The 20,257-nt window shown below is 31.9% G+C and overlaps 1 protein-coding gene across 4 annotated transcripts in view; it reads left to right on the forward strand.

The window, feature by feature from the left end:
- Positions 1–20,257, forward strand: part of LOC108904177 (serine/threonine-protein phosphatase 2A regulatory subunit B'' subunit beta) — a 235,724-nt gene that overhangs the window by 212,694 nt on the left and 2,773 nt on the right. For 3 of the 4 annotated variants that reach the window (XM_018706620.1, XM_018706623.2, XM_018706624.2), the window contains 6 exons: positions 5,115–5,281; positions 8,927–9,136; positions 13,385–13,596; positions 13,664–13,932; positions 15,726–15,914; positions 15,976–16,058. In XM_018706620.1, coding sequence (XP_018562136.1) covers positions 5,115–5,281; positions 8,927–9,136; positions 13,385–13,596; positions 13,664–13,932; positions 15,726–15,914; positions 15,976–16,058 — 1,130 coding nt within the window. Of the gene's footprint in view, positions 1–5,114; positions 5,282–8,926; positions 9,137–13,384; positions 13,597–13,663; positions 13,933–15,725; positions 15,915–15,975; positions 16,059–16,220; positions 16,246–20,257 lie in introns of all 4 variants that reach the window. The other variant, XM_018706621.1, reaches the window with a different exon arrangement.

Here is a 20,257-nt window from a genome sequence, read left to right on the forward strand (position 1 = left end):
TTAGGGGATCCGTATTTTTTATTTTTGCCAAGTGGCCCCCTCCTTCGGAGTTACAGCCCCCTGAAATCCGCCCTTAAGAATAATCTTTTTTTATATCTAATTGTCAGAACCCTGTTGTACGAGAATCACTAAATTTGGTATACAGGGGTTTTATAACATGTGGAATCTGATGGTGCTCCTTAAGGCAATTTTTCGTGGGCCCCCTTGTCTTTGGACCAAAAAAATTTGGTCGCATATTTAATTTTCTTAAAAATTATCAGTCCCCTAGAAAGCCATTAAATTTAGAAATTTTTTTGTCTATTATGTTTTCGAGAAAAATGTCAAAATGTGATCGAATGCATATGTGATTCGCCATTTTCCTCAAAAACATTGCGTTTTACGAAACAAATATCAAGAGACAAAAAAGTTTCTAAACTCATTGGTTTTCTAGCTAACTAATAATTTAAAAAAAAAATCAAATTTGCGACCAAATTTTTCTGGTTCCAAAGACAATGGCGCCCACAAAAAAGTGTCTTAAGGGGGTTTCTAGCCAAAAAGCGTAGCACTGTGAGATTCCACGTCATAAAACTCCTGTGTACTAAATTTAGTGATTCTCGTATTACATGGTTTTGAGATATAAAAAAGACTTCTTAGGGGTAGATTTCATGGGTCTGTAACTCCGAAAGAGGGGGGCCAGTTGGCAAAAAGAAAAATAAGGGTCCCCTAAATTTGTCTTAAGAATCTATGACCAAATTTTGTTGCATGAATTTCGGGACACCCCTGTATAATTTCAGGATAGTATATAATGTCACTTTTAGCCCTCCAAATATTAAAATTGCTTTTAATCTATCTAACAAAACCAAAATTACTTCATACAATTGAAATATTTGCTGGAGTATCTAAAGGAGGCTCTCCAGATGATACGGTCACTCGTCAAATATTTGTAGATTATTTGGCCAAAATTTGTAAACCATGTAATTACATTATGGTACAGAATATTCAGGTAACATTCTATCCCTGTTATCTATGTTACTTTCATATATTTAGAAAAGAACTGTATGGGACAAAATTGTTGGACATTTTCTCGTGATTCAAACCTATACTTATAAAAACAATTGAATGTTGCATTTTGAAGATACAAGCCAAAGTTATACTTATATTAGTTTGGTAAAACACGCTGTATATTTTTAAATATTTGGATATGTAATGAGGAAAGTATCACCAAACGAGTATACTATAACTCTAGTATACTATAGTATACTAGAGTTATAGTACTACGAGTATACTATAATAAACTCTTTGCTCTATTCTGGCCATATCTCTTTTATTATTAGAGATTAGATCGTCAAACCTTATATCACTGTAATGTTCAATCAATAAAAAATATATGTTTGACATGTTTTACATATTACGTCTCCAAAAAACAAATGTTGTTTTTGTAAGAACATATTTGAAATTATAAGAAAATTTTCTACAAATTTATGGAGTAGAATATTATGTAAATAACCATGTACACGTGCCATTTTTTACAAATGTAAAAAGGAATACGTGGTGGAGCTTACTTGAAGTTGATAGCGGTGTTTGTACATTTTACTTACCGTTCTCTGAGCGAACCACCTCATCAATTAACACTTGTTTATTGAATAGTCCAAACAGTGTGCCGTTTGTAATGTTTAGTATATTTTGCGAATATGCTTTCGAATGTATCGATATGCACCATCACACGATACGGCATTTCGGCATTTGTTTATGTTGTATTCATATTTGGCTAAGTGACCAAATCACCTAGAGCCGGCTTTGTTAATGCTCAAAAACAGAATTAGGGGGATAATGCTATATATTATTTTCTCAAATTTTGTCTCCGTTTCTTATCCGTCCATTTGTTAATATTATATTTAGAAATCGAGTGACGTAAAAAATAATTTATCTGTGTTGCACTCATAAATCTTTTCAGATATCAGCTATCTCCAAATACAACACAAATAATCTTACACGGTAGACTATACAAGGTGTTTCTGAAATAAGTGGTTCCTTAAAATGAGTAATAGAACTAATTATTGTAAGCAAAAACAGTCATATGAACTTGGATCGTTGTTCGCTTTGTTTTCGATATATAGTGTTGAAATTACCAAAAAAGTATACTTACATTTTTCTGCATTATCTCTGAGGATATTTGATGTAGACTGAAGAAATTTAGTCCACTGATTTACTTAAGTAAAGGTAAAAACCAGCTAACTTGATTTACAAATATGTCAATCAGTGGTGGAGATACGAGAAGTAAGTAGCACTGAAAGCCTCAAAACTTCGACGCCAATGAGTAATCTGCATATTTATTTAGTGCTGTTGATTTTAGAGCCATTTTACTTCTGTTTTTATAAAATGGGGTACCAAGAATCAAAAATAATTCTAAAACTCTTTATTCCACAAAAATGGAATAGTTTTATTAGAAATATAATTTTAGATATTAGTGTGTTAATAATTAAAAAAAAATTGGTGTATAAAAATTGTAACGTAACAGCTCCTAAAAGATATCAAAATTTCTACGCCAATGATTGTTTGAATTTTTGACACATTGCTTTATATTTAAAATTATATTTCTAACAAAAAAATCCTACGTTCTGTTTTTACGGAGCGAAGATTTATTTTCGATTTACTTGACCGTGTTCTCTGTTCACTTTAATATAAAAAGAATCATACTAGAACAACTCGTTCTTCGAAAAAACTGTAAGGCACCTTTTTTTCTTGGAAATTAGTTATAAAAAATACTAATAAAGTTTGCAAAATACTCCTTGGCGTCGAAGTTCTGGGGTTCCTAGTGGTACCTACTCCTCGTATCTCCTTGTCCCATATTCATTTGAAACTTTTTGCTTAAAATAATTTGTTGTATTATCCATTTGAAGGAACCAACCTATTTCAGAGGTACCCTGTGTAATGTCATATCCTAAACAATTCATTCATAACTCTAATTATATCTTTCGGATTTTCTTATTATACAGGGATGGCCAGAAGTACGGAATAAAATTCATATCTTTTGAATGAGTTAATTTTTTTTTAAAACGCCGAAACACGTTAACTGATTTTGATTTTTGCCCATCTTTCGGTTATATAATAATTAATTTTTCTTCAACCCCCTAACCCCCAGCTACCCCTACTTTTTTTTTCAAATGGAAACATAAGGCATGAGGGGGCTCGTTGAAAAGCTTATAGAAAACCGAATCCAGCCATACCAAATAAACAAGTTTTATTTTTTCAATAACAAGTTTTTTTTCATTTAGAAATTGAAACAACTAGATAATTTACAAAAATAAACTCAATGTCGCAAATGCTGAAAATGTCCTCCATTCACTATTTGGCATTCTCCAAGACGATAGTAAAAGCTGTCCACAGCATTCTGAATGACTTCAGCTGGTAAATTATGCATCTCCGCCCTAATCTTGTTCTTTAAATTCTCAATATTATCCGGTCTGTCCTGGTAGACTCTTTCTTTCAAATATCCCCAAAGAAAATAATCCAGGGGTGTTAAGTCGGGGGATCTTGGCGGCCATTCAACTGTACCCCGTCTACCAATCCAGCGATTTGGAAACATTTCATCTAAGTATCTTCGAACATCAATACCAAAATGTGGGGGAGCGCCATCTTGTTGGAACCAAATTCTTTCATTCGGTATATCTGGATCAATTTCATGAGGGAAAATCACAGCTAGAGCAGGTATCAGGTCAAATGTTAGGAAATCCAGGTAGCGTGCGGCAGTAAGATTTTCTTCAAAAAAGAATGGGCCCAAGATTCTGTTGTTGATGATACCTGCCCATACATTAACTTTTTGTGGATGCTGCGTATGCGATTCGCATGTCCAGTGTGGATTTTCCTGGGACCAAAAGCGATAGTTGTGCCTGTTAACCACTCCATTTAAATAAAACGTAGCTTCATCCGAAAAAAGTACGTCTCGTTGAAAACCATTATTGTCGTCACACCGTCTCATCATTTCCTCACAAAATTGTAATCGCCTATCATAATCGTCTTCCAAAAGCTCTTGGACAAGACATACCTTATAGGGGTGGTATTTCTCTTGTTTCAGAAACATTCGAATTGCAGTTCGAGAAGCATCGTGATTGCGGGCCAATGAAACAGTTGAAGTATGAGGATTTTCAACAAGTTCTAATGCAATGTCTAATTTCTTTTCTTCATTCAAAGCACGTGCCCGTCCAGTTTTGGGCAAAGTCTGTACTGTACCGTGTTCCTCAAATTTGTGAAATATTTTACTAACTGTCCCTTGCGAGATTTGGTTTTCGGGATATTTCGCATTAAATAAATCGCGCACTTCAGCCTGACTTCTTATTTTGTCTCCACATCCAAGCAATATCAAGATTTCGATGCGTTGCCTTTCCGACAATACCATTGCAATTCAGTAAATAACTTGATTTTGACACAATAGTAACGTTTCGAACTCCAATTTACAACTAAAGCGAAAAATTAACCAGAAAGCCTGGCAAGTAAGTGGTGCCAAAAAAACGCAACATAAAAAATATATCTTTTTTGCGTTAGCAGTGATAGGTACAGTTTCAAATTCTTTATTTTATTCTGTGCAAATTCATGGAGGATAACACTGAAGATAATTAAATTTTATTTCATTTGTTAAGTAGGTGTTCTATACAACCCTAAAAACCTTGCTATTGAAAAAATAAAACTGGTTTATTTGGTATGGCTGGATTCGGTTTTCTATAAGCTTTTCAACGAGCTCCCTAATGCCTTATGTTTCCATTTAAAAAAAAAGTAGGGGTAGCTGGGGGTTAGGGGGTTGAAGAAAAATTAATTATTATATAACCGAAAGATGGGAAGAAATCAAAATCAGTTAACGTGTTTCGGCGTTTTAAAAAAAATTTACTCATTCAAAAGATATGAATTTTATTCTGTACTTCTGGCCATCCCTGTATGTAGTCTACCTAGCAAATTTGATTATTTTTATTGTTATTCACTTTTCTCACCTCTTGGAAAATTTTCTCCCGACGCCCATGCGTAAATATAGGAAATAATAACAATGCTGCAATTGAAATAAATTCAACTAATTGCGTACGTGATTATTTTCAATTAAAATATATTCACCAAAATTATGTTTATGTTAATGTTTGACTTAACAGATTGGATCCGCATTCTCCAAGATTGGCGAGAGAGCTTCCAGGGAGCATTTTGGGGCTATCACTCAAGCGTGTCAGCTGCCGCTGTACTGGAAAACTCCTTTGTATTTGGCAGCGTGTGCGGACAAGGGTAGTTGTACGATGGAACAGTTCATGAATTTTTGGCAAAGGTGAGTTCTCATATTAGTACAAATATTACGTCGTCAATAGCATATGATTTTTTTTATATAAACCTGCCTAAAATGTTTACAAAGTAAAAATAGAAAACGAAGTATCTAGACAAGGTGCTTCCGATAAAAAAAAATATTCAAATGCTAGTAGACTTCTGATAGAACCTTTTAGAAAATCTGTAACTGCTAATAGCAGTAATGTTCGGTTGGTTTCTTGTTTACTTATTCCTCTAAGGTTTCTCTGGTAACTATTAACTGACCACTGACCATTATCTTTCACATCGATTAAGTTACTTTCATTTCAGTTGACAAGAAAAGTAACTTTGTCTCTGTAATGGCGTTTTTGCTACCTTTTTAGATGTTAACAGAAAATGGAATAATGTGACAAAAACCTGCCGTGTATTTTTGTATGAAGTCATTATTTAACTGGAAATTTAAATATACCGGGTGTCCGGAAAGGTCATGTCAAAAATGAAGTAAAAATAGTTGTAGTATTTCATAAAAAAAAATCAGTCGATATTTTGTACCGTTTTTTTGAAAAATCGAATTCTATTAACAACATACATGTATTGCATCAAAAATGTGATATTAACATTTTTATAAAAAAATCTTGGTTCCTTTGGAAATTGAGATGACTACCAATAAGTCTGTATAATTAGCAGTTAGATATTTGTCATAAATCATTTTGATACATTTAGATTATTATTTAGACAAAACACCAACAAAAATTTATCATTAATGTATGGATGGGAAATAATTGAAAACTACTTAGAATTGATGACATTGTACATGGGTATAAATACCTATATTTACTGCAAGAACACCTTAATCCGTTATTGGAAGACGTCCCTTTAAATATTTGAAAATAACATGTGGTTTATGCCCGATGGTGCACCACCCCATTTTAACAGGGAAGTAAGGGCTTATTTAAATACCACATTTCCCGATCGTTGGATAGGTCGAGGTAGTTCTTTTCCGTGGCCGCCTCGGCCTCCCGATCTTAATCCTCCCGATTTTTTTCTTTGGGGCCATCTTAAAAGTCTTGTTTATCAAACTACTATAAATAGTAGGAAATAATTATTAAATATTAATAATTATCAATTTGACAAGCTATACGGAAATAATGGTTATGGTTATTTATGATAATTGGAATAAGCGGTTGAATAAAGGAACGGATTACTAATACATTTTTTATATTACAATTTTTTAAAACATCTTTTCACTTAAAAAAAGAACAGACGATTTTCGGGAGTGGAGTTCATAAATAAGGACAAATTCTAAGCTTAGAAATAAAGTGTTTTCATCTGTACATATACATACGCCTGATATATTATATTTTTATATTTTTAAAAGTTCTTAAAATGTATAAGTTCACTAATCGGAAAATGGGATATCTGATAGCTTAAAATTCAATTCACCGCTAGCAACCGAAATTTTTAAGTAGTCGCTTGGATATGTATCAAATATAACCATTTTCAGAAATCGCGTATAGCCACAGGTTAGATATGTGGTATAGCAATCTTAATATTTTTAAGGCTCACGTTGATTTACAGAACGGAGTTTTGGTTAAAATATTATACCTACCTATCATCTCTCACTTCTCTAACACAGAAAAGTTATTTAAAGTTTCCATCAGGCTGCAGCTCAAATTTCAGTTTTATTTATTTCTCAGAAAATATCGAAACTTTACTCGACCCCCACAAACCTAAATGTACGCATTTAAAACTTTACAGCACGCCAAGCGCCATGCTTGACAGTTATATTCAATTCTATAGTTCCTAGATTGACCAAATACCTATTTGGCTCTAAATGGTAGTTTACAAATTATTATTTATATTTGGCAGCTGTTTAAATCTAAATATTATCAAAATTTAATAGTCTGTAAATATGTATTGTCAAATAAACTGTTCGGTTATTTTGTATTTTGACCGATACGAAAAAATGCTTGCTCCTATAAAAAATTAACCATTTGAATATTATTTAAGGAGTTTCAATATCTACGTATTAAATTATATTTTTACATCCTATACATATACAGGGTGTAACGTAAAGGTTGGGAATAAATGAAACGGTGGATTTTTTATTTTAAAAAATAAATATTTGTAATATAAAGTTATTGCTCTACGGGTTTTCTTTTCCAAGCTACAGGGCGCTAAAAAAATTCAAAAAATTTAATATAATTTTCAGTGAAAAAGTCTTTTCTCAATGCCTATTTGACCATGTTCGGTGGCTGAGTCAAAGCATTCTTCATAATGTTTTTGTTACTTTTATTTTCCTATGTTAGCAGTGGGAAAAATGGTATTTACAAAAGTTTTATTTACGGAAAAATTACAAGAGCTACAAATAAAACGCAAGAGGGTAATTTTGTTTAAAATAAAAAGTGGATCATAAAAAAATGTTTCTACCAGTGGCGTACCACAATTTTATTCGAAAATTCTTACGGTACAATCCGTACGCACGACACTGAGTAACTTACAAAGTCAATCTTTTTCCTGTTACTAGAGGATTATCAAATTAAGCTAAGGCTAAAATTTCGTTCCATTATCTTATAATGTTCGAAAGTTATTGGAGAAAAAATATTTTTTTTTTAACTTTCTAGCGCCCTGTAGCTTGGAAAAGAAAACCCGAGAGCATAACTTCATATAAGAAAAATTTATTTTTTGAACCAAAAATTGAGAAATTTATTTTATATTTTATGGTTTTTAACAGAGAGATTACCCCGAAATGGCGGGCGAATGCAGTACTTTATTAGTCTAGGCACATTAGTAATTTGTGACCTTCATGGTCATTTCAAGGTCATATTCGAACGTAAAATTTTCCGTACCATTTCCGGGGTCAAAATGATTGGGTCTCATTTAAAAAAATTTTCGTAACCTTGATATGACCTTGAAGGTCATGATCCATATCAAATTCAAGGTCACCATCGGATAGCCAGGGAACAATCCTAAACCCTTTGTGCTTTATTTTTACCCTACCCATTGAATATTCCCAGATATCCTGCCATTCCGGTACTTTTGGCCCAACCTGTATATTAAAAGTATTAAATTACAAATTAATAGACTTGTTCCCATTGCAGATTTTTGTTGTCTATGTTAATATTTTATCCCAGCTATGACTTCGAACCGAATAAAATTAAAATGTTATATTTCTAGAAGTGTTTTAATTTTTTAGAAGATATGTTTACTTTCGCTAATATTCACTCCTGTATCTATAGAAGACGGGATTTCAAAAGTTTTCTGAAGCTTTAAAGTTCAAGTAGTTTAAGCATATTGATTATTTTGAATTGCATACTAATTATAAATAACGCCGGTAGTCTGAAAAGGTTTCCGTGGATAACATGACACGATTCTTGACCTTTTATTATTATCGTACATGCAACATAAAACCCAGTGAGTGATTTAACCAGACATATACTTTACTGCATGCATCAATGATCCTTTGAGATATTATTTTCACATGTAACTTGATAGGCCTTTAGTTTTTTTCCATTTATGTTCATGCAGCAGTAATATCACTGATAAACTACTCATTGTAGAAGAGTTTCATATTACTAATTTTAAAAAGTAGCTAATAATGTCAGTTGAGGATCTCACAATCAGTAAACAATGTTAATTAAAGTCTATATAAGTATTTTTTTACTTTCAGTATGGTTCAGCAGTGTCACGACGCTGCGTCCCGTTTCGTTTACATATTGACCAGGGGTCGTCGCACCTGGCTGGCTCCAGAAGACTTCATTCCTCTAGTCCAGGACGTAGTAGAGACGCACCCCGGCTTAACTTTCTTGAAGGAAGCCACAGAATTTCACTCGCGCTACGTTCATACGGTCATAGCGCGGATTTACTACTGCGTCAACAGGTGAGCGATCTTGTTTGAAAATAAAAGTATCCTTTATTTACGCGGAGTTCATGTAGTCGTATATAACGAAATCTATGTTGTTCTCAATACAGGGTTCATAATGTTATAGTCGAGAATAGCGAATTTGCGAATATTGTCTCAATTTACCAATTTAAGAAACAATTTTATTTTTTTATGTAAATTAAGCAATTAGAATAACATTCATATTTCATAATTCTGCACTGCTTTAAGGGGAGCTCGTATAGTCGCGAATTTTCGAATTGCGATTTTCAAATGTGGTTGGTACTGGTTGATTTAATATAATAATTGTAGCATTTCGCAATTCACAACAACTGTATTAACACGGCTTTAGACGGCGATCGTACTGGATGGGAATTCGTACAAAATGTGTGAAATCATACAAAATCTAAGCCATTAGTACGACGAGACATTAGATAGAATACAAGTTCGCTTTACGAAAGCATTAATTTTTTTTATTCAAGTAAAATCGATCTAATTTATTACTCACCGTAATATAACCCGGTCAAAGTAGCTCAAAAAATACAATAATTTGCATAAAGCTGAAAATTGGTACGAATGTTGGGAACACCATTATAAATGAAATGTGAAAAGTCCCCATCAATCCCACATCTGCAAAAAAATTCGCAAGTTGGGTTTTTTACATTTTTCAGACAAACGGTAAGTTTTATCATCAAAATAGGTCAGAAAAAATTGTTCTTACACTTTTTCCTAAGTATCACCATTTCTGAGATATAACGATTCAAAAAGTTGAAAAAGTTGTCCATAATATGCACACGTTTCCACGCCACCTGTGAGGTAGTGTACCTACTTGGCGCGTTTTTTTTTTAACGTGGTTTCCCTGGTAGGCCTATTCCACGATCTATTGTGGGCCTGTTTGATTAAATAATATTGTATTAAATAAAAAATGGTACTTACTATTCGGAATGATCATAGCGGTGTGAATTATGAATAATTGGGGAGAACTATTCGTCTGATTGATAATTCTAATGGAACTTCAAGTGTAATGTCTTTTTCTTCTTCTTATCTTCTTCTTCTTCCTGCTGGATACAAGTAAATTGTTCTAACAGCGATGCATCAGATGTCTCTTCGCTGGGACTTGATTTTTGAAAACAGGAGAGTTAGTTCATTAGAGAAAATTACGTCATTTTCTCTTGACACAGATAATGTGATTTTTGAAATTTTCTTGTGGAATATTTTCTCTAGATATCAAGAGAAATAATTCCACAGGGTTTTGTCGGGGGGGGGGTAATTGGCGTTTTCTCCGAATAGTTTGAATACGAATGTCATCTCATGCTCATGCGCAAATTGTCACTTCATTCATTCGCTGTTCGAAGGTTCATAGTAATCATTTGAAATTTGAAATTTGTAATGGATCCAAATAATTTATTATTAAATCTAAATATAATGAATAATTTGCAAGCTGCAGAAATTGTAAACCATCCGCGACAACATTAATTAAACCATTTAAAGTTTCAGCAATATCTGACCACTGTTCTTGGGTCTTTTTGTGAGTAAAAGTAGAAGAAAACTTTCATTTTAAAAAGTTCGTTGTTTCTAAGCATATTAATTTATTTTTTGCGCTTTCGACGTGAACGAACGCTTCATCATAATTATAATAATATTAAATTTTTTATGTTTTCAAATATACTTCTATTCAAATTGAAGTTATATTAAATTACTACGAATATCATGGAGATGTCTAGTCTCCCTGACGAATATAATGACATTTACAAAACAAACTTCAAAATCAAATCAAGTGACTAAACATCAGGGTCGCCAATAATGGCACTGAAATATTGAAAAAAAACTCTACCCGCTGATTGGTCAGTTGCAAATATATCCTCGACAAATTAAATTCTCTAGAGCATTGGATTCCTTCAACGTTCAAAAATAAGTATTTAAGTTTTTAAGAGAAATTTGTCAGGTGAATTTTTTCTCTGGAGAATCAGTTCTCCTGTTTTCAAAAATCAAGCCCCTGATATCGTAAGAATTCTCTTCTGACGGCGATTCAATAATGGAGCACGACTGGCCTTGACAGCTGGTACATGATAATGAACAAAACAATCCAACTTTTTTGCAGCTGCACTTGGCACTACACCCCTTTTTGTAATTGCAAAAAATTAAATTGAGGAGTTTTTCCGGTGCAGGTGGGAGTAAAGTCTGGATTGGTTTCAATGTATTGTCAATTAACTTCCAACCCCAGTCTTCTGGGTCCATTGGATTCCCAAGCCACATTTGACTTGATAATGTACCCGAAATAGATGTTGATGAGCATAAGCAAAGGTTAGGGAAGACAAGCTAATTACACTCGTTTATTGTTACTAGTATTTTTTACAGAAAATAAGTATCAAAACTTATCCAAACAGAACATATAAAATAAGGGACTGGGTTTCTTTTGTGTTTATATTCTCAGAATCGTACAATTTGTACGTATATGTTACACAGACCAATATTTTTGCTTGTATTACGGATCCAGTGATGTATATAGGTATCGTACTCATGCATATTATGGAGAACACAACTTTTTGAATCGCTATATCTCAGAAATGGTGATTCTTAAGAAAAAAGTGTAAAAACAATTTTTACAGATAATTGCATGATCTACAATTTTTGTCGGACCTATTTTTATGATAAAACTTACCGTTTGGCTGAAAAAATTAAAAAACCCATATTTGCTAACTTTAACCTTAAATATTAAATTGATAGGGACTTTTCACATTTCATTTATAATGGTGTTCCCAACATTGGTAACAATTTTCAGCTTTATGCGAATTATTGCAACCTTGACTGTCTATTTTTACCGGGCTAATACATGAGTTCACTGTTTCAAAAATCCACCTTTTATTGAGAAAATGTGAACATTTAAATCACGAAATAGGATTACTAAATTTCTGAACAGAGAAATTAATACACGCACATAAGAAACTAGAGAGCAAATTTGGAACAATCGAAGTATTTTTGGAAAATTGAATTAAAAATAGTTCTAGGATTTAGTGGATTTTAAAATGTTCCGATTTGAAATCTAAAGTTTTCTGTAGTTTAAATTTTATTTTTGCCATAAAAAAATACATGTAAAGTGTAGAAATTGCTCAACTCAAGACACTGTTAGAATTGTTTTACAAATATTGGTAATAAGAAATAATTTTTATGTAGTTTGTTTTATCATTTGTATAGTATTACTTTTAATATGTGCATTGCAATTCTATTTAATTTTGTTCTAGTAACTTTGTCATTTCTTCTCTGCTCCGTACCTGGGTTTTATCCTGTTCTGTAGGAGGAATTAAATAAATATTAAATTTTTTGTCTGATAATTATTCTTATACCGAATAAGTCTAATACATTTTCTTTGACACTTGATATTTTGAAAACAAACTATTTTGGTCTCATACAAAATTCGTACAGGGTGTAGACAGTGCAGACATACACAAATGTAAACATATTTATGTGTTTCAATTTGACATGTTGATTTAAGTTGAAATGTTTGATTTTCATCTAATCAAAAGTAGAATTTTGCTCTTACTGTATAAAACAATAAAAATGGAAAAATTTGAAATCGTAAGAAAACTAATCCACATGCTAGTTGCGTGGTAGATTCATCTTCAACATTTCTTCCTCTGACTGCAACTTAGGGAAAGGCCCAACTTATCCTGTTCAATGTTCTGCAATGTTCTTACAATTATCCAACATCTCAGACTTATTAGACGAGATCCACAAATCTTCCCAAGATGGGATGGAACTTCATCAGAAAATGTTCTGCATAATGGCACGATGCCTCTGTAGTGTTTTGTGAGCATTCACCGGAGATTGTCGTTTAAACACCACTAACATGTTTAATAAAACACATACTTCAAAATGTAAGTTACATAACACAACACTGTTCTATGTTGAGACTGATGGGTACGATTTATCATAAGCTCATGACTTGTGATCAGCGTGTAAGGACTGACCTTACAAGATGTATTTTGTTTATTTACGTGCATATTTTAGTAATTAAAAAGTTTTAACCAGACGATTTGTAAAAAATTACTATTTTCAATACTCATAAATGTCAATTAAAAGTAAAAAAGTCTATTCTGGCAAATCACAATTCGTAAATTCACGACTATAATATAAACTTCGTGTGCAGTAAAATGTATTCATACGAATTCTGATGAAAACAAAGATTTTTTCTCTATATAGAATTTAATAATTCAATACAGCATATCAACATTATAAAATGCATTTCAGATCATGGTCAGGAAAAATTTCCATACCAGAACTCAGGCGATCAAATCTTCTCAGCATTATCCAATTACTCGAAGAAGAAGAAGATATTAACCAAATTACTCAGTATTTTAGTTACGAACATTTTTACGTTATTTATTGTAAGTTCTGGGAATTGGACAGGGATCACGATTTGTTCATAGATAAACAAGACTTAACGAGACACAACGACCACGGTAAGGACTTTTACATCCAAAGGCTTCTCCAAACTCTGGAATTTTCTTAAAATCCATCTGGTTTCAGCTTTATCCTCGCGTATTATAGACCGCATATTCAGCGGTTGCGTGACCCGAGGACATAAAAAACAGCATGAGGAGAAGATGTCCTATACTGATTTTGTGTGGTTCCTTCTCAGTGAGGAGGACAAGCTGCATCCCACCGCCATCGAGTACTGGTTCCGTTGTATGGATCTGGACGGTGACGGTTATCTGTCCATGTACGAACTGGAATATTTCTACGATGAACAGATGCACAGGATGGAAGCGATAGGAATTGAAACGTTGCCTTTCCAAGTAAGTGTTACAAATAAGAAAGAAAATTTTAGGTTCAGAAAAATTTTTTAATGGGGTGTTATAGTTTACTCATAAAACTTTTATTAGTATTACTTGCTTCATAGATGTTTGTTTTAGTAACTATTTGATAGATATTATCTCATTAATAATTAAAATAATACAACCAGAGCAATGAACATGAAATTACATTCATTATTCAAAATATTATAAAAATGACTTTTATATGATACCGCTGTATGGAATCGTGGAATCTATATAAATTTGAAAATACAGGGTGATTCAGAACTTATCCAAAAAAAAAAAAATTGGATGTACAGGGTACTCTTAGAAATACAATTTTGTAAAGAAAAAATAAAAAAGGGCAGTTTGAAAATGATTTAAAAATACACTTCTACACTACACAGGAAACTGGTCCACTGTAAAACTGACCTTGCATAATGCGACCGGCATGGTAACATGATAAAAACGGACAAAAACTTGGAAGAATTTAGCAAGGAAAGGAATAAATTGAATTTTGTAGCACCTATTTTATATCAGCAAATTCAACTGCTTTTGCCGCTATTTTTGACACTACTAAAAAACTATTGTAAACACTATCACAATGATGATTGTAAAATCGGATTTCAGTATTCGGCGTCACTGAGGCCATATGGATCTCCTTGCATATTGCGAATGACGCTAAAGACTACAGTTGTCCAGCGATGTAATGCTTGAAAGTACTACAGCTTCAATAATTATAAAAAAAAATTTATCAGAAACTATAAGGTTTTTACAAAAAATTTTTTACGATATTGACTCCATTTCTCATGCCGCATCTATTCCCAAATTTTTTTGGATAAGATGTGAATCACCCCGTATATTGATTATACACATATACCCAAGCACAACACCATGTTGCCAATTTGTGGATTTTTCGTCCATTTCTAGAAATTTTTGTGTCAATTTTTTATAAATGATGCACATTCTGATCCTTGTAAATATGATTGATTTTACACCATAATAAATATAGCACTGAAAGATATATTTTAAAATATAGAGTGTAATTTTGCATGGGGATCATACATATTTATATGAAGGTTACCTTTGGAAACACATATCACAGGATTGTTTTTTTTTAAGTTTAAATTCTTTCCTGAAAACTAAATATTTTTCAATCTTTTTTTCATAATTTTGATAACCCACTGTTGCAGTAGCTAGTGCAAAATAAGGTATGTCCATTCTTACGCAAAATAACATTTTTGTGTTTTTGACCCACCCTGTGCAACCAAATTGAAGTTCATCATGGTGATTCATATTTTCTAAACAAGCAAAAACTTTTATCAAGAATGCCTTTTTTTCGTATCATTCACTTTTTGGTCCATTTGTCCTCTTGTAAACTCAATCCGCGGACATACTGTATATGATATTCCTGAGTTTTCACTTTGGCAGTAATCATATATTCATATGAACAATATGAAAATACTTATATTTTTGCCTAGGCAAAGTTATTCTCATTAGCAAATCTAACCAATTATTTTTTAGTAGTTCAGTTTTATTAATTTTTTTGGTTTATGTAGAGAATATTATCCTAAACTATTTCTGTGTACTCTGTCCAAAACATTTTATTTTATTAAATATAACTGGAAAAGGCCGTTGTGCAAATTTATATTAAAAAAAATGTTGAAGAACAAGCCTTAAAAAATATAAAAGCATATAATAGTTTTTTTTTTGAAATTGTAGGGATCGAGAAAAGCCTGATTATTCCAATATCGTTAAAATAATAGAAAGGAAATATATTTAATAAATTTTTTTAGGATTGCCTATGCCAAATGTTAGATATGGTGAAACCAAAAATTCCAGGGAAAATAGCACTAAGCGATTTAAAGAAATGTAAAATGACCCCGATTTTCTTTGACACGTTCTTTAACCTAGAAAAGTACCTGGACCACGAACAAAGAGATCCGTTTGCCTCACAAAGAGACCACGATATTGATGGACAAGAGGTAGTAAATCTCATCTAACCTTATTTCATAAACTAATCATTCATTATCTTTTCTTCTTCAGATGTCAGATTGGGACAGATACGCAGCAGAAGAATACGAATTATTAGTAGCGGAAGAAGGAGGAAACGACCAACAAGACAGCCTGTAAGTATGCTCAACTACCCCTTAAAAATTATACAAATGTATTAACCTGGTTGAAAAACGTACGATTTTAACATAATATTATGAGACCGTTTTCTTTATTTTCAATCAGTTTAATGATTAATATGTTGGTAGAGGTTCATTAATATGTTTGGTTGTATTTAGGGATTACGATTGTGGCTATGATAGGGTAAGAATAGCATGGGTCTTGTTTGGAGGAAATTAGAAGTTATTTGAACTAACAGAACTAAACTAACCCATTGTCTTGTCTTTGAATGAAACTAACATGTATTTGTTGGAATATTTACACAGAATAATATGCATTTTAACTAAATCGTATTAGAATATCTAAGAAGTGCGGGTTTATTTTCATGTTATAAATATTAAAGGTGTAGGGTGTAGGATGTCCCAAAAAAAAAAACTAATATTTTTTTCCTGTCTCTTGTGAAAGTATGTTAGATCATATTTTAAGGGCCTCCTCAAAAAATCAGCTCAAAACTAAATTTTTTAGAGGTCGCTCAAAATTTTAAAAAATTTCCAAAATTGTCAAAAATTTAATTTTTTTTCTCGTTATTTTATCATTTTCTAGGTTGAAAAAAATTTCGATTCTGAAAATTTCAAATCGATATTTTAATTTCTAAAGGTCACTTATAGTTACTACAACTTTGAAAGTAGTGTACATGTTTTTGAGCCACCTTTGAAAATAAATATCAACGAACTAATAATTTTTTTTTATTGAATTTGATGAACAAAAGAATAGAAATAAATCACGACACTTAAATTTTAAAAAATTATAAATATTTGATACTCACAGTGCGGTAGTAAATTTTGCCTTGAGAAATTTCAGCAAATTCAATAAAAAAAGTTATTTGTTCGTTGATATTTATTTTTAGAGGTCGCTGAAAAACATTTTAGGTACACTATTTTTAAAGTTACATAAAATAATTATGAGTGACCTTTGGAAATTAAAATATATATTTGAAATTTTCAGAATCGAGATTTTTTTCAACCTAGAAAATGCTAAATAACGAGAAAAAAATTTTTTTTCTTTTAAAAATAAATTTTTGACGATTTTGGAAAATTTAGTCTTGAGCGACCTAAAAAAATTTTTTTTGGGGGGACTCTTAAAACATGATAAATTAACATATATTCACAAGACACGAAAAAAAAATTCGTTTTTTTTGGGCCACCCTAACGTATAGGTACTGTATAATCGTAATGTTTATAAGATCTTGTGGTGCCACCAGCGGCCTATTCTGCAAATTTAGGCTTAAATAATATTAGGTAAAACGAAAAAAAATACAGTTCATATGTAGCATTTTCCAAGGTATTATTAATTTTTAAGAAAAACTCTCCTGCACATCAACTTTTGCTGACCTTTTAATTATAACATCTTGGGAATCAACTTTTCGTCTACACTTCACCACTCCATCAGTCACTGAACTTTATTTTAGTGCTAGTTCCGCTTTTGGTCGCCAAAATTTTTGTCAGTGGTTCACTGTGGTTTTAAATTTATGACTTCATTACTATTGTCTATTTACTGTCCTGCTTTAACCTTTGATCCAAATCTGTTTTATGTATTTTCTTGGCAATGCACTTTAGAAATATAAACAAGTTTTACAACTGACAGACTAAATATTAACCGTGACCGCATAAATTTGCGATAAAATGCAGTTCGGTTCTATTTTAGTTTACTCTGAAGCAAAACGGCACTGACACTACATAAAATTCAGTAAACGCACATTCAAGAATATAAAATTTTAAATTTGGTCAATGGGTTACTGAGAAAAAGTTGTTTTGGAAAATTTAAACATGTACGTGGAGGACAAAATTCAGTTGGATTCTTCCGTCACCATATTCAAGTCAAAAAGGAACCTGAAGAAAGTTTTTGTAATTTTTAATCTAAATAAGTGAAGGATCTCTGAAATGGAAAGGGATAACACTAGAGATCCCTTTTTTTCTCGCGTTGTTTTCAAGATATGTACACAGCTTCCGAAAATTTTAAAGATACAGTATTTTAAAAAATTTGGAATTGAATTATATTTGAAGGTACCAAATACAGAGTGAAACAGTTCACCAGTTCTGCATTTATGTCGTCACCTTTCCAATTTAAAAATTCTGGGGAAATAAGGTGAAGTGGGGTAAAAAATTGTTTCACAAGATACTGCTATTTCAAAAACAATATTTGATGTGTTTGAGAAGTTTTTCCACCATGTATACAGGGTGTCAATGATAAGTTTGGCCAAACTTCACTAATTTTACTAATAAAAATAATTGAAGCTGATAGGAACTGGATAGGAAGTTAGTGTTAAAATTTGCAATTTTTTTATTTTTTCTGTAACACTTATTGTATTGTTTTTTCAAAAAGTAGTAAACAAGATACAATGTTAAAAGTAATATTCCAAGTGTTTTCAAATTGCTCTGTTTAATTATAATTTATATAATTTTATTGATATTCTCTTAAATTCAAAAATTTCTCTCCTCAATTAAATCGGTTATGATTAAAAGGGACTAAGTGACAAACCAGCCATTAGAAGTGTTATCAACTTTCTGGGTTCTTCAGGCCAAAATACATGAGTTATTCCTAAAAGGAACTGTGTGTTAAAGATGCATATGAATAATATTACCCTATTTAAAATATGTATATTTTTAAAAGATACAATGGGCGTGCACTTAGTTCCTTTTAAAATTGAAATTTTAGATTCGTGGCCAAAATTTTATAAAAAAAAACTGTGACCGCTGAAGAACCCCAGAGAAAAGTTGAACAAGGATGCAATAAAGCAAGCTTCTGTATCAATAAAATGCATCACATTATTCACGAAAAACAGAAAGCTGGCTATATTAATCATCTGCAGCAATCAATGGACTGGTGTACAGTATAGACTTTTTATTCCGAACTAATTAAGACACGGGCTTAAAGAGATAACTTCGAATTACCGATATTTTCTGATTACTGGATAGTAAATATGTACATACGTAAATATGTTTATGTACATACATATAATATGAATTAGGTTTTATGTATTACTGAGAAGGCAAAAAATAACAATAAAACCAAACATTATCGTAAAATATGTTTATGTGTTCATTAAAAATAAAAAAAGAAGACCAATTTATTTAGAATATCCACTTTTTGCAAAAGGGTTAACGTGAGATGCATTCTTTTTTGCAGCATGTTTGCACTGCAATTTCAATTAAAAAGATCTAATCGAGAAAGGTTCCGACTCGTATAAAAGGGTTTTCCCGAGACTGCCGGGAAATTACGTTTTTAGCGGTTACTTATTATTATGTAATCCGACTCTTGCTATAATCCGAACTATATACATTAAACCGAATTTTGTTCGAATTAAAGAGTTTTGTTCGGACAATCGAAACGGGCATTCGTCGGGCCGGATTAGTGGATATTTGGATTAAGTGAGTTCAGATTAAAGAGTCTACACTGTATTATAATTTCAAGCTGTATCTCCCAAAAAAGCAGCATAATATGTATTTCAATGCCTGTTACACCATCTTATAGAAATAACTGTGCTCCCATTCTGGACACAAAAATAGAACACGTTAAGAAGCTTATTAAGTGGGTTGATGAAGAAAATATAACGTTTTATCAAAATTTGATAGAAACTGCAGAAACTAAAGTTAGAACAAACAAAATACATACAAAATAGACTTATAAGGGTATTGCTCGTCATTTTTTCTTACATTACTATGTATATCTCGTTATTTTTTCAATAAAACTCAAGTTCTGAGATCTAATGAGTATGTTTGATCCATTTAGTACCTATTAAAAGGGCCTAAGTGTAACTTTTACATAATTTTTTGTATCATCAAATGAATAAAAATTTATAACCTGTCTCTTGGAACTGATAAAAGAAGATTTAGTGCTTGTTTCGAAGTTAGTGTAAATTGCAAAAAACCTACAGAGTTCTAAAAATACAGTTTCTGTTAGTTTTCTGAAAATTGCCAAAATGTTGCTTAGTTCCTTTTAATAATAACCGATTCAATTGTTTTAGGATCAGCCAACTATATGAACGTTTGTTGTTTTTGTCACAAGTCGATCGGGAATTATAATAAAATGCTTTAAAATTTTTCCCCAAACAAAAAGGGATACCTTGCCACCCTAGGCAAATAGAATATATTTCAAAAATCATTTATTCACAGAATAAGCTCATATTAAAAGATATAATCTCCTTCAATTTTTATAA

The sequence above is a fragment of the Anoplophora glabripennis genome, unplaced genomic scaffold (assembly GCF_000390285.2).
Source record: "Anoplophora glabripennis isolate ALB-LARVAE unplaced genomic scaffold, Agla_2.0 scaffold137, whole genome shotgun sequence".
NCBI lineage: Eukaryota > Metazoa > Arthropoda > Insecta > Coleoptera > Cerambycidae > Anoplophora > Anoplophora glabripennis.